Source organism: Silene latifolia, chromosome 2 (genome assembly GCF_048544455.1).
Source record: "Silene latifolia isolate original U9 population chromosome 2, ASM4854445v1, whole genome shotgun sequence".
Classification (NCBI taxonomy): Eukaryota; Viridiplantae; Streptophyta; class Magnoliopsida; order Caryophyllales; family Caryophyllaceae; genus Silene; species Silene latifolia.
This window is the reverse complement of record NC_133527.1, coordinates 170,914,676-170,928,672: the sequence shown is the minus strand read 5'-3', so window position 1 is coordinate 170,928,672 and position 13,997 is coordinate 170,914,676. Positions and strand designations below refer to the sequence as shown.

Sequence of the window (13,997 nt, the reverse complement as noted above, 5' to 3'; positions counted from 1 at the left end):
TTTTTCCGGTGGTGAAATGATTAACCGGCTAGGTTTTACTGGTTAATTGAAAGCGGATTCATATTTTTTTTCCCAACAATTAAAAATCACGTTACTCTTAAAAACACCATTTTATAGCTAAAAAAATCGACTTTCCGACAATTAAAACTCATTTTATACCCAAAAAAACATTTCTATGGCTATACAAGCAATTTTCTAGCAATTAGATGTCATATTTCAACAACTTAACCATGGATTAGAGTTAGACCGTTTCTTGAATATTTGAACCTACCCAATTCATCAAGCCGATTGAGTATTTCAATTCGGTGAATTAAACTAAAAATGAACGCGTTTGGTTTCTAGAAACATCTCTACTTGAAATAAAATGTTCATATCCAACAATGAAATTCTCAGCTTTGAAAAATGACCCAAATTTAAACCTGAATCCGAGATTTACGACTTTGTAAACGCCTTAAATATTTTTTTTTTTTTTTTTGGGATTCCCTCCAACAATAGTGGTGGGTGCAAAAAGCTTCGATGTTGCTTGCCACAAGCAACAAAACGACTATGATAATTGATATCCGATTGGATTGGTTGGTGTTTTGAACTCTTGGTGATGACTCACCGATATATCATGATCATGATGAATACATCCCTGAAACAAAACTACATGCACTCACCTCGCCAAAATCTATCATCAATCACCCTAATTAAATAATACTCCACTCAAGAAGCATCAAGATTATGCCTACGCCATTGCTAATCATAACAACAATAATACTCTCGTCCCGGTCAATAGTTTACACTTTTCTTCTTCGGATATTCCAATCAATAGTTTACGTTTCTGTTTTGGATGTGTTTTACACTCTACTCTATCTTTCAATAATGTTAAAAGCAATTCCTCTCCCTTTATACCTTGTTATTCGTGTATAAAACATATGTGAAAAAATTGACAGTGAAAATTCAATTGTGAAATAATAGTAAATCGGTAATTACTGACCGAAATTAGTCGGTAGTATATGTTTGAAATTAGTAGCATTTGGTTGGTAAAATAAATTACCGACCGTTTCTAATACCATGACCGTATTCGATCGATAAAATAAATTACAAAATTATTTCGGTGGTCGTCAACCCAAATCACACCTTTACACCAAATCACAATACATACAAAGTACTTCACTTAAAAACAATGGACTACCAAAAGGTACGCCTATTATAATGTACATATGCTTTTCAATTCATTTTCATATGCTTTTTTTAAATTCTTTCAACTAATTATTAACAAACGTATGGAAATGACTCAAAGCGAGGGAGTAGTAAACTAACATAAAACACAACTATCAAAAGAGTATAATAAGTAATCTTTAACTAAAGCAAGAAGCAAGATAACGTTAAACAATAATAGGCACATTGTTTTGTTTTTCTTCCCAAAACATTGAATCATTTAGCTGGACACCAGTTTTAGTCGTATAAGAGTAGTTCCCCTAGATTAGATTGAGCACACTGCAATTGCCAAGTTTAATTTGTTATATAAAACATGGGATCCTTAGATAAAAGGTTATCTTCACATTTAAGCTCTCTATATATACTAGTTCGCATATTTGATGCATGATAATTATTATTACCTACATGTCAATAATGGGAACTTCACTTCAAGTTCTACGTACTCGAGTCTTAACTATATGCTTTCTGTTATTCTTTGCGTTATGTAGTTCGGACGAAGCCGGGATTGTCACCGTCGACGTCCATGCAGCTAATCAGCTTATTTCTTCAGGGCATCGCTTCATTGATGTCAGGTAAAATATGATGCATGCACTCTTTAGATTTTTAGAATTTTAAGTAGAAATCAATATCGTAGAGTCCGATCCGCACCCATGTTTATGATTAAATTCATTTTGTAAAACAAACTTGATTTATAAATGATTGGAACGGAGGGAGTATCTAATTAAATCATCAAATCGACATCCAAACTCAAAAATTGCTTCAAATAATGTTTAACTAAGCTCAATATATACATACTTTGACTGAATTAATATAATATGGAAATTAAATGATGAAAACATACAGGACAGAAGAAGAGTTTAAGAAAGGACATGTTGATGTACAAAACTCTGTGAACATTCCTTACATGTTCACCACTCCTCAAGGTTGCTTCTCATTTCTTCTCATGCTTTCGCAGTAACGATATTCTAAAAGTGTATTTTTATCCCGTAAATTTAAATTTATATAAATTTCGTTCCGTTTCAGGAAGAGTTAAAAATCCAACATTTTTGGAGCAAGTTTCTTCAGTGTGTCAAAAAGAAGATCATCTTGTTGTGGTAAGCTAAGTCGACTTCTCGTACCCCAAATTAACTGCAGCCTAAATTTCGTGTTTGAGATTTGATCTCTAAATCGATTTTTATATATGTCTGATTATAGTTTAAAATACGGTTAGGATAAACTTATTATAATGTAAACACCCACTCTTACTGTATCAAATTGATTTTTTTTACTTGTACATACTGACATGATACATGTAATTTCATCTAACATTTTTTGAGTTTCAATTCAACTTGTTGCAAAGGGATGTCAAAGCGGAGTCAGATCCGTCTACGCGACCAAGGATCTTCTTGAAGCAGTAAGTTTTCTAGTCTTTTTATCTTGTAAGAACGTAGTTCATATACAGTACTCTCTTTGCCTTGATTCTATTCTACATTTCTTACTCGTTTTCTTTTAAAGTCGTCTATTTTGTGTAAACCGGGTGTTCACCGTCGATAACAGTGAATAAATCCCCCTTCCTTTAAAGTTTCATCCAAGTTAATTGTCCTTCTCTATGATCTGATGAGTATGACTCGGTCCATTCACAGTGAACTATATTTTAAAAGTAAATAAATAATTGGGACGAATATTTGACATCAAAGTTACAGTAGTAAAGTGGAAATGCAGGGTTTTAAGCATGTGAGCAACATGGGAGGCGGCTATATTGCTTGGGCAGAGAAGGGATTGTCTGTGAAGAAACCAGAAGCAGAGTTATAATTTGTACTGTATTCAATTTGATGAATTCGTATATTTGAATACTTGAGCATGTATAGACTACAAACTACAAAGACAGTTTTACTCGATAATAATCAAACTTCCTCAATTACTTTACTTCTGCTCAGTTTGAGTTGGACTTTTATCATCCAAACCAAAATGTTGTGAGTTTTGTTCAGAATGACATGCAGAGGTATCGACTAGTAGAGAATTTTCGCTATATATTAGAATAATGACTTAATTACATTAGGCGCTATCGTACAAATAACTCCCAAGGGTCGACGAGATTACAGTAGAGACAAATAAGCAAGCAAGCCAGCAATGAGTTATGATAAGCACATACTGAGCAAATTAAGGGGGCCAGGGCGATTCGTTGACTTCCTTCATCGTCTTTTTTATGAGCTTTGCTGACTGCTATAGACTCCATCATTGATGTATTTAACGCAAACCTTGGTCATCAATGAACGACCACCCCCAGCAAAGGTCAAAATTCTACTGATTTGGGTGTTCTCATATGAAGACAGCTTAACAACTGAAGTTGCGGACTGTCTGCACTGCCAGCAAAAATGACAGCAAACAGAGAGAGGTATTTGACACAACAAATCACATAAGCATAAGCATAATCATAATCATTTTGTTAATCTCGGATACAAAATTATTAACATAGCTTACTATGAGTTTGTTCCAAAGTTACACAAAAAGTACATTACATTACATTACATATCAGTTCAATGTTTCCTACATGACTCCGGAACAATTCGTTCTACCTCCAAAACCTGATGGCCCCCACCAAATAAGGACAGGGATGTGAACTAGAGCAACACATTCCAAACAAAAACGAGGAATTAATGGCTAAGCGGCTTTACTGGAGACATGGTGCAAGTAAATGTAGAAAATGGAACAAAATGCAAAGCACTACCGAGTACTTTGAAGCCGTACAACACAGTCATATATAACAGCTAAGTGACTTAGTTTTTCGACTACATCATACAATGCCTAAACAAGCCAAGGAGCAAGGAAATAATTACTCCGTATAATATCTATGCCTCTGAACACTGAAGGCTCCTCAATGGGAAAGGGCGAAATTAGGCTTGGAACATATCTTGTGATCTCAATCCACTCATTGAACCACGAAAGTGTTCTGTATTGCATAGGTGTAGTACATGTGTCAACTATCCCCAACGTTCTACCCCGGGATTTCTTTCTCTTGTAGACCTAGATGCAGCGAACGAAGTCATTGAACAACTCAGTCTCTGTTACTTGGTTCAAGTCTGAAACATAAGGGAAAATCATAAACAATATAATGGAGTAATGTATTGAAGACTGTCTACACATGGTTATTCACAGAATCCGACTACGGATGGTGAGGTTAAATCCATAACTAAATCCAAATGATGTAATTCTGCCACGATGGTTGACAAAAGAATTCTGAATAGACAGACTACGTCGGCCGCTCCTTGACCCCAAATCAACCCCTATTTTGTAATGGCGGGCAGAGATGATAGTGAAAACCCGGAGAGTTTGTCAGGGCAACATGGGCAAAACTACACCCGGAGTTTATCATGTACACACAAAGTTAATATTGTTCGGCAGAGACAGGATCAAGAGAAAAGATAACTAACCACTGACTTTATCGTGCTCCTCATCTGTTAGAATCGCCACAAGCACACAATCAGACCGGGATCCCGCATAAACTTCATCTGCATCACTGAAAGATAAAAAACTGTTTTTGTCAATTCCAGGGATATTATAAAAAAAGGGAAGAATTTATCATTACCCCATATCTTATATAATACGCTTTTCGAAATAACTACCTTATACGATTTTTTGAAGAATCATATATTTATGTAAACGTTTCTTTCAAAATCTATACCACGGTTTCTGGTGACTTTTTGTAGTCTGACCGTTTTCCCCTTGTTGCATTATCTGCCCCTTTTCTTACTTCATTTTTAACATCATCACAGCCTTAATCCCAAAATGAGATTTGGGGTCCGCTGACATGAATCATCCTTTAGACAAATTCCGTTTCATGTCCATCAAATGTGACTTAAGTTTTTATGCTGGCTGCCACAGACCTACCGCAACCCTCCTCCTTTCTCCGGGCTTGGGACCTGCAGTGAGTGCCCGAAAACACTCACAGGCGGAGTTATCATTTCCCTAGAATAACAAAAAGAAATCCTAATTGTCAAAAGTTGTATCCCTGATTTTTATTTTCCCAAATAACATATGCCGTCCTAATAGAATCCCTAATTGTCCCTCTTTCTTCAAAGATCGCTAGGGAAGCATTTTGCTTGATAGTAGTATTTGCTCTTAGATTGGGTTTCTAGGTATTTGCACTAAATTCATTCTCCTTGGTTCATATCAATTTGGGTTTGGAAACCCTAATTTTTGGGCTGGTTCAATTGACTAACCTATAAACCCCTTAATGTTAATTCATTTTTTATGGGTCTGAGTACCCTAATTTTTCCAATTGCTTAATTGATTCACCTAAAAACCCTAACTGTGTTTAATTAATTACGAACCCAGATTACTGACCTAATTTTCGTTTTCAAACTTGTTTTCCTCCTAACATTGGGTTTCAAAACGATTTATCTAACATTTGGGTTTCAAAATGTTATAGCTAATTTGAGTCGGCTAGATAGTTTGTTACAAGTTGGTAGTTAGTTACAAGTCGGTTACAAGTTGTTACATCTGGCGGGAAGTTTGTTACTTTGCCTATAAATACTATCCTGTAATCAGTGATTCATTCATTCAATACATAATTTCATTTCCAATCTTCTCTCATCTCTTTCTCTCTCTAAATTCAATTACTCGAGCTTCCATTAAAGCTCATGTGATTACTCTGGTTAGTACTCGAATTATTCTGAATTCCTGTACTGTAACACTGGTATTAGTAGTCTTCGAATCCTGTGACCTCGAGTTTCAATGGCAAAAGGGAACAAAGAATCTGGGCCTGATTTGGACGACAAATTGAAGTCTTTACAAGAGCAAATTCAACAACAATTGGAAGCACAAAATGCACAATTACAGCAGCAGAATAAGGAATATCAGCAACAAATAGCGGAATTGCAAGTAGAAATGCTGCAATTTATGAAGAATATGGAGAAAAAATCAGGAATTGGGGAAGATGATGATGCTACAAGTGTTCATCTTTCTAAATCTGGGTATTCCAAGAATTTTGATTCTGGTAACATCAAACCTTCTTATGGGTATGCCTCTAAACTCCAATTTCCTGCTTTTAATGGTCTGAATGCTCGTTCTTGGGTGAAAAAATGTAAAAGATACTTTGATTTGTGTCGAATTCCAGAAGAACAACGAATTGATTTAATGTCCTTACACATGATGGACAAAGCAGAAATTTGGGTGAATAGTTATTTGGGGACTGTTAAGCAAATTGAATGGGAAATTGTGACTGATTTGTATGCCAGATTTCCTGATAATCATGAGAATAATGTTGTTGAAATGTTTAACAAATTAGAGCAAATTGGATCTTTGGAGGATTATGTGGATGAGTTTGAGTCTTTAAAAGCATTTATGTTGCAGAAAAACAAATGCTTAACTGAGGATTATTTTGTGGAAAGTTTTATTGGAGGATTGAAACCAAGTTTAAAACCATTTGTGAGGGCATTTCAACCTAACACCATTGCTAAGGCACTTGAACTTGCTCGTTTACAAGAGGAGAATTTATCCATGAAATTCAGTAAATTCAATTCCAATACAAAATCTTTTACAACAACTAACAAACAGCCTCCCTTATTACCCACACCTTCTTTTTCCAAAAATTCTTATACACCCCAACCAAAAACAGTGATTTCTCCTACTGCAAGTGTGGGGTCATCAAGTGAGAAACCACTGAAAATGCCTTCAAGAAAGGAGATGGATGAAAGGAAGGCTAAAGGCCTTTGCATGTATTGTGGTGACTCCTATACCCCTGGCCATCACCTTATACACAAAAAACCCACCTTATTCTGGATTAAAACTGATGAGCATGAAGAATCTCAGGATGCTTTTGAGTCTTTAGATGCGGAAGAGGGGTTATCTGTGGCCTGTATCTCAGTAAATGCTATCACTGGTTCTACTAATTTCCAAACCATGAGAGTTACTGGATTTTTCAACAAGAAACCATTGCAAATCTTGATTGACAGTGGGAGTACCCATAACTTTGTGGATGAGGGGACTGCTAAGAAACTTGGGTGTAAAATAGAGGAAACTCATCCCAAGGCAGTTAAGGTAGCAGATGGGAACCAAATCATAATAAACCAAATTTGTAAAGGATTTTCTTGGAAACTACAGAACACCACATTTACTTCAGACTTGATGGTTTTGCCTTTAGGGTGTTGTGATATTGTCTTGGGTGTTCAATGGTTATCTTCCTTAGGTCCAATCATTTGGGATTTCCAAAAATTAACAATGGAATTCCATTTGCATGGGGTGAAACATTTGCTAAGAGGATTAGCACCTAAGAAATTCCAGTCTACGAAGGGAAGGCATATGACCAAATTGTTCGAACAAGAGGGGCAGTTTGCCTTCTTACAAGTATGTGACATGCCCTCTCCATACTGGACGGAACAAATTGAATGTTCATTACTCATGGTTACTTTTGCCGCTGCTCACACTAATGCAATGGACTCCTTACTCAACCAGTATAGTGCTCTGTTTAAGGAACCTAGTAAAGTGCCTCCATCTAGGCATAATTTTGATCACAAAATTCCCATTAAACCTGGTTCTCACCCTGTGAATAAAAGACCTTATAGATATCCTGTTTTACATAAGAACATCATTGAAAAGATGGTCAATGAAATGTTAGACAAAGGTGTGATTCAAAACAGTTGCAGCCCTTATGCTTCTCCAGTGGTTTTGGTTGGTAAGAAAGATGGATCATGGAGATTATGTGTGTAATACTACGGATTTCTTAGGCTTGTACTCGACCGAGTAGAGCCTACTCGGCCGAGTAGTGTAGGTTGTGTAGTCTGTTGGGCTACTGCCGAGGAATACTCGGCCGAGTATGATGAATACTCGACCGAGTAGAGGATACTCGGTCGAGTATACTCTATACTCGGTCGAGTATCCGTTATGGCGAATAATATTTCAGCGGTTTGATTCGGGAGTAATTAGGGATTATATATTCGATAATCAGTTTCTAAAACGTCATTTGCAAACCTAATCAAACCCACGACACTCTAATCACTCCCAAATCTCTCCTCTGTGTGTGTGTGGACATCGTAGCTATCGCATTCAATCTTTCATTCTTTCGCCGGTAAGTCTTTATCCCTATGTTGTTGATGATTAATTCTAGGGTTTGTCTTTATTCATGAATTGGGGGAAATGGGGTTTTGCAGTTAGTGATTGGAATTATATGATTGTTGTTGTAGGTGACGATGTGGTAATTGTTATGCATTTGTATGGTTGATTGCAGCGTAAGCGGATTGCGAAAAGCACTACAAAGAAAAGCTTCCTTATCGACGGAAAACTCCGTCGCAAATATGCCAATCCCATCGCAAATACAGAACTTGCGACGGATTTATTCCGTCGCTTTATTTCGTCGCAAATTTTAGTTTTGCGACGGGAATTCCGTTGCAAAGTAAAATCTGCGACGGATCAAAGCGTCGCAGTATCCCGTCGCAAAAGATGGACTTGTGACGGATTTTCCGTCGCAGTTCACTGTTCATGGGAGGCCACGTAGGCACAATGTTCAACCAGAAAGTCAAAATTTGCGACGGAAAATCCGTCGCAGAACACTGTTCATAAAGGCCACGTGTCCCCAAAGTCAACCCATTAGTCAAACTTTGCGACCGAAAATCCGTCGCAAATTCCGTCGTAGGGCAGAATGATCCAGGGGGATTACAACGCTTTTCCAGCTCCCCAATTGCTCTGAAAGCAATTACATATACTCCCGGTTTCCTACAAACATACAGAAAATCCAGCAATTGACAAATTCACAACTCGTTCAAGACGAGATTTCCAAACAACGTTTTCGCATTAACTTAAAATAAAAGGTTTACATAAGTTTAGTACAATAACTGTTCAACAAAGAAAGCTAAATAAGTCCATAAACCGGGAATAGGAGTGATAACTACTAATCAACTAACAACTATTAATCAATACACAGGAGTAGGAGTAGGCCTAGCATTGTCGCCACCATCATCATCAAAGTTGTAACATGTCTTTGTAATACCACGGTTTTATGAGTCTCTGGGTACTCTATCGAGTGGGCCTTACTCTGTCGAGTAAGTGTGTTTTGCGTTTTAAAATAGTTTCTGACCTGTTGGGTACTCGATCGAGTAGCCTTGGTACTCGATCGAGTAAGCGGAACTCGATCGAGTACGTTAGTTACTCGATCGAGTAAGTGTGTTTTACGGGGTTGTTTTGACGGGTTTTGCTAATAACGCGAGTTTGATATAAAAGGTTTCCGTCAGTTTATTTCATCATTTTTAACCTTTCTAAACCTTTCAAAAGAAAAAGGAGTTACGTAGTTCTCTCTCGTCGCGTTGTTGGCAAATCCTCAAGGCTAGGAGTGTCGGATCATCTTGTTATTTGCATCATAGTGTTCCTTGCGTCAAGGGTAAGATCTACATACCAATTTTATAGTATTTAGTTAACTTTGTTTAAACCCTAATTTTGGGAATTGGGGGTTTTGTTGTATTTTGTGATTGGTAGTGATTATATGTTTGTATGTTAGGAGGAGGATTCGTAGAGGAAGCGTTTTGATATCAGTTGTGAGATCGTCTGATTGTGTTGTGCTTTCCAGGTAGGGTTTCCCTACTCAGTATTAGTCCCATGATGTGTTGATTGGTGTTTGTGATTGTTGAATATTATCATACTCGTATTGTGACGGTTGTTGGCTTTGATTGTTGGTTGTACCTGTGATTGATTGTATCTGTCCGTGTTCTTCGGGGTGCGTCCCTGGCTGAGTGGAGTCACTTGCGGGAGTGGCTTCACGCCCATGATTCGCCTTCTATGGAACCCGCCACAGAAGGGATGTGCACATTAATGGATTTGGGTTTATCGCTCGAGGGAGATGAGCGGGGCTTAGGTGGGAACGGCTGCAGTCCCCTACTGGCGGTGAGGAGTGACCTGTTGCGATGGGCACTCTGGCAGGGCTACACACTTTAGTGTGTAGTCAGGATTGTGGAGTTGGGTTTGGAGTTCGGAGAATATCTGTGATGATTGAGCTGTTTGTTTACTGTGTTGTTGGTTTATATAAATTGTGTGATTAGTACTGACCCCGTTTAATGTTTTAAAAACTGTGGGGGTGGTGAGCAGTTATTGAGCAGGTATGATATGACGCGTATGGGATAGTTGGGATGAGTCATCACGTGGCAGTTAGAAGTCTTCCGATGTGTCAGACGATATTTTATAGCTTTGATAGTTTTAGCAGTAGACCGTCTGAGAATCTTGTATTTCAGTTTTGGTTTTGGTTTTGGTTTTGATCATGTAATCACTTTAAACTATTTTTTTATTTAAATTATGTTTCTTCATTGTCATTTGATTATCATTGCCTCGGGTAACCGAGATGGTAGCACTTCCATGCCTCGAGTGGTCCTGGTAAGGCACTTGGAGTATGGGGGTGTTACAGTCTTTTTGTGCATTTGGGTTCAAGGTTGTCTTGTCTTTTCTATCCATCACCGTGTGAATTAGTTGTTCGAAATTTTTTTTCTCAATATGCATGACATCAAGGTTATGTCGAATTAGTAGTGTGCTCCAATATGGAAGCTCCCAAAAAATACTTTGTTTCCACCACCCAATTCGTTTCGCTTTAACCGTTCTCAATTCATGGTCAGATGCATCCACGATTTTTGGTAAATCTTTCACACATTCCCACACTTGTTCGCCCGATAACCTCGTTCCAGATACATCGTTCTCTATTCTTTCTTTTCGAAAGTGGACCTTATCCTTGCGAAAAGTATGATCAGTGTCTAAATATTGTCTATGACAATCAAACCAACTCCATTTTCTGCTATGCTGAAGCCAAATCGATTTAGTCTCTTTTTTCGTACAACATGGACATGCATTCTCACCAGCAGTTGACCAACCAGATAACATGCCATAAGCAGGAAAGTCGTTGATCGTCCATAGGAGTGCGACTCTTAAGTCGAAGTTTTGTTTCCTAGACACGTCATATGTAAACAATCCTGTGTCCCACAATTGCTTCAACTCGTGAATTAGAGGCTGTAAATAGACGTCAAGGTTTTGTTTGGGACTCTTTGGTCCAGGAATAATTAATGTTAAGAACATAAATTGTCTTTTCATGCATAGCCAGGGTGGTAAATTGTAAGGTGTAAGCATCACCGGCCAGCATGAATACAATTTCCCGAATGGCCCAAAAGCCGAGAAACCATCGGTGCAAAGTCCAAGTCTAACATTCCGAGGCTCAGATGCAAAAGAAGGATGAAGATGATCAAAATGTTTCCAAGCCTCACTGTCACTTGGATGAGACATTGTCCCACTAACTCGGGGGTTTTCATAATCCCAACGCATTTGTTCTGCGAGGTTTTTTGTGGCATAAATTCGTTGCAAACGTGGCCCTATTGGGAAATAATTTAAGAAATTTTCGGGGACCCTTTTGCCATTTGCATTTTTTGCACTTTTATACCTAGCTCTACCACATTTTCTACACTTGTTAAGAAGAGCGTCGTCCATCCAAAAAAGCATACATCCATTAAAACATGCATCTATCTTTTCATGAGGAAGTTGAAGAGCTTTGAGAACATTTTTTGTTTCATAGAAGTTACGCATCAAAATATGATCTTGAGGAAGAAGGTCTCCCATGAGTGACGTGAAACCATCTACACATTTATGGGCTAAGTTGAATTCAAATTTCAGAGTGACAAGCCTTGCAGCCGACTGTAGCAATGAGAGTCGACATCCCTCGTAGACAGGTTGCTCGACACGTTTTAACATTTGAAAAAAGGCTAATACATTGGGATTTGGAGATTCATCAACCACCTCGGCATTAAGAGCTTCTTCCCTAATTTGATCAATGCTATCGCGCAACGCATCCTTTACCATATCCCTATAAGGATTGTCAGAGGGCATTGCCATTTCCTCTTCCTCAACGGGGAATTTCTCTCCGTGACACACCCAATCATAATGGTTGTCACAAAAACCTTTTAGACCAAGGTGTTTTCTTACTTCTTGTTCAACTAAATACTTTTTATTTTTGCACTTACTACATGGATACCTAATTTCTTTATTTCTAATGAATTCGTCTTGTTGCTTAACATAATCGATGAATTTATTAACCCCTATTACGAATTCCTTCCTTAATTTTTTATTGGAATCCAACCTTTGATACATCCAGTTTCGTTCTAATCTCTTCATTGCAAATCTACATATATATTAGTAAATAAAAATTATTAATAAAAATGGTAAGAGCATTCATAAACTCATCTTTGAATCTTTCATACAACAACAACAACAACAACAACAACAACAACAACAACAACAACAACAACAACAACAACAACAACAACAACAACAACAACAACAACAACAACAACAACAACAACAACAACAACAACAACAACAACAACAACAACAACAACAACAACAACAACAACAACAACAACAACAACAACAACGACCACAACAACAACAACAACGACCACAACAACAACAACAACAACAACAACAACAACAACAACAACAACAACAACCACAACCTGCAAAAAAATACTTTCAGTATTGGGGTCCTTATCTCTCCAACCTAAACCCATCTTTGAATCTTTCATACCATTAGTAAATACCCAATTTTTTTTCTTGATTGTAATGAGACAAAAATTCGGCAGCACTTCCTTACAGTTCTCCAAATACATTATTTAGAATGAATTCTCACTCTACATATGTATTCGGAGAACATTAAAGGAAATGTCAACCAAATTTTGTCTCATAACAATCAAGAAAAAAATTGAGTATTTACCACCTAAATGGCATAAAAGATTCAAAGACAGTCCCAAAACGGGGACTATTCAAGAATTACACCTAATGTGTAATCCCTGAACGGGTACTAGGTCAAAAATATATTAACAATCACAACACAATCATAAGATGAATTAATATTTGTAAAAAAAATACACATGACACAAATGTACACAACTTATCAAAACAAACTTAATAATTACTAATAAACCTTATAAAACTAAGCAAAAGTAGAGTAAGCATCCTAAAATTGGTTTAAACATCATAAATTGGCTTTTAACTAAACTAAATTAACTACCCTAATAATCCTAAATATCCTAAATGTCTTTTAATTAAACTAAATTATTTTAATAATCCTAAACTTAAATAAACTAAGCATTATAAAATTGATTTAAACATCCTAAATTGGCTTTTAACTAATTTTAACTAAATTTCACTATCCTAATAATACTAAACATCCTAAATTGGCTTTCAACTAAACTAAACAATCCTAATAATACTAAACATCCTAAATTGGCTTTCAACTAAACTAAACTATCCTAATAATACTAAGCATCCTAAACTAATCATAATTAATCAAAACAATAATCATAAACCCTAATTAATCAAAATAGTAAAATAAATTAAACAAACCTTAAATTAATTAAGAGAAGGAGACAAGGGGAGGGAGCGGCGGCGGGCGGTTCCAGGCGGCGGCGGTGGCAGAAAAAAGGGGGGAAAGGAGAAGAAAGAGGAAAGGGGAAAGAAGAAGAAAGGGGAAAAGGGAGGAGAAATAGGAGGAGTGATTTGGGGAGTAAGGTGGTGGTAGGAGTGGTGGTGGTGGGATTGAGGGAGACGGGTTTTAGGGAATTATTGGGTAAATAATTGAAGAGTGATAATGAGGGAGACGGGACCCGCTGCTGCCCGTATAAAAAAAGTCTGCGACGGACTTTCCGTCGCAAGAATAAAATAATAATAAATCCTGCGACGGAAATTCCGTCGCAGAAAAAATATTATTTTAATGCAGCGACGGAATTTTCGTCGCAGAATTTATTATTATTTTAATATAGCGACGGAAATTCCGTCGCAGACCTTCCCGCCATGTCAGA

General features: G+C 37.2%; 2 protein-coding genes and 1 long non-coding RNA gene across 4 annotated transcripts; 2 read left to right on the top strand and 1 right to left on the bottom strand.

Moving 5' to 3' along the window:
* Nucleotides 1–1,355: 1,355 nt before the first annotated feature.
* Nucleotides 1,356–3,112, top strand: LOC141643349 (rhodanese-like domain-containing protein 17). Of its 2 annotated transcripts, XM_074452482.1 has the most exons (6): nt 1,356–1,536; nt 1,692–1,775; nt 2,047–2,126; nt 2,227–2,297; nt 2,543–2,596; nt 2,905–3,112. In XM_074452482.1, the coding sequence occupies exons 1-6, from the start codon at nt 1,517–1,519 to the stop codon at nt 2,992–2,994; spliced, it is 399 nt and encodes a 132-aa protein (XP_074308583.1). In that variant the 5' UTR covers nt 1,356–1,516; the 3' UTR covers nt 2,995–3,112. The 2 variants fall into 2 exon arrangements, with proteins under 2 accessions (XP_074308583.1, XP_074308582.1); XM_074452481.1 differs by lacking the exon at nt 1,356–1,536 and having other exon boundaries at nt 1,540–1,775.
* Nucleotides 3,113–3,605: 493 nt separating this feature from the next.
* Nucleotides 3,606–5,378, bottom strand: LOC141643350 (uncharacterized). Its single transcript, XR_012543686.1, has 3 exons — nt 4,806–5,378; nt 4,614–4,699; nt 3,606–4,262 (listed from the first exon to the last, which is right to left on the bottom strand). It is a non-coding gene; the product is annotated as an uncharacterized LOC141643350 (long non-coding RNA).
* A 538-nt stretch (nt 5,379–5,916) lies between these two features.
* Nucleotides 5,917–7,890, top strand: LOC141641616 (uncharacterized). Its single transcript, XM_074450271.1, has one exon. The coding sequence runs from the start codon at nt 5,917–5,919 to the stop codon at nt 7,888–7,890; it is 1,974 nt and encodes a 657-aa protein (XP_074306372.1).
* The last annotated feature ends 6,107 nt before the right edge of the window (nt 7,891–13,997 follow it).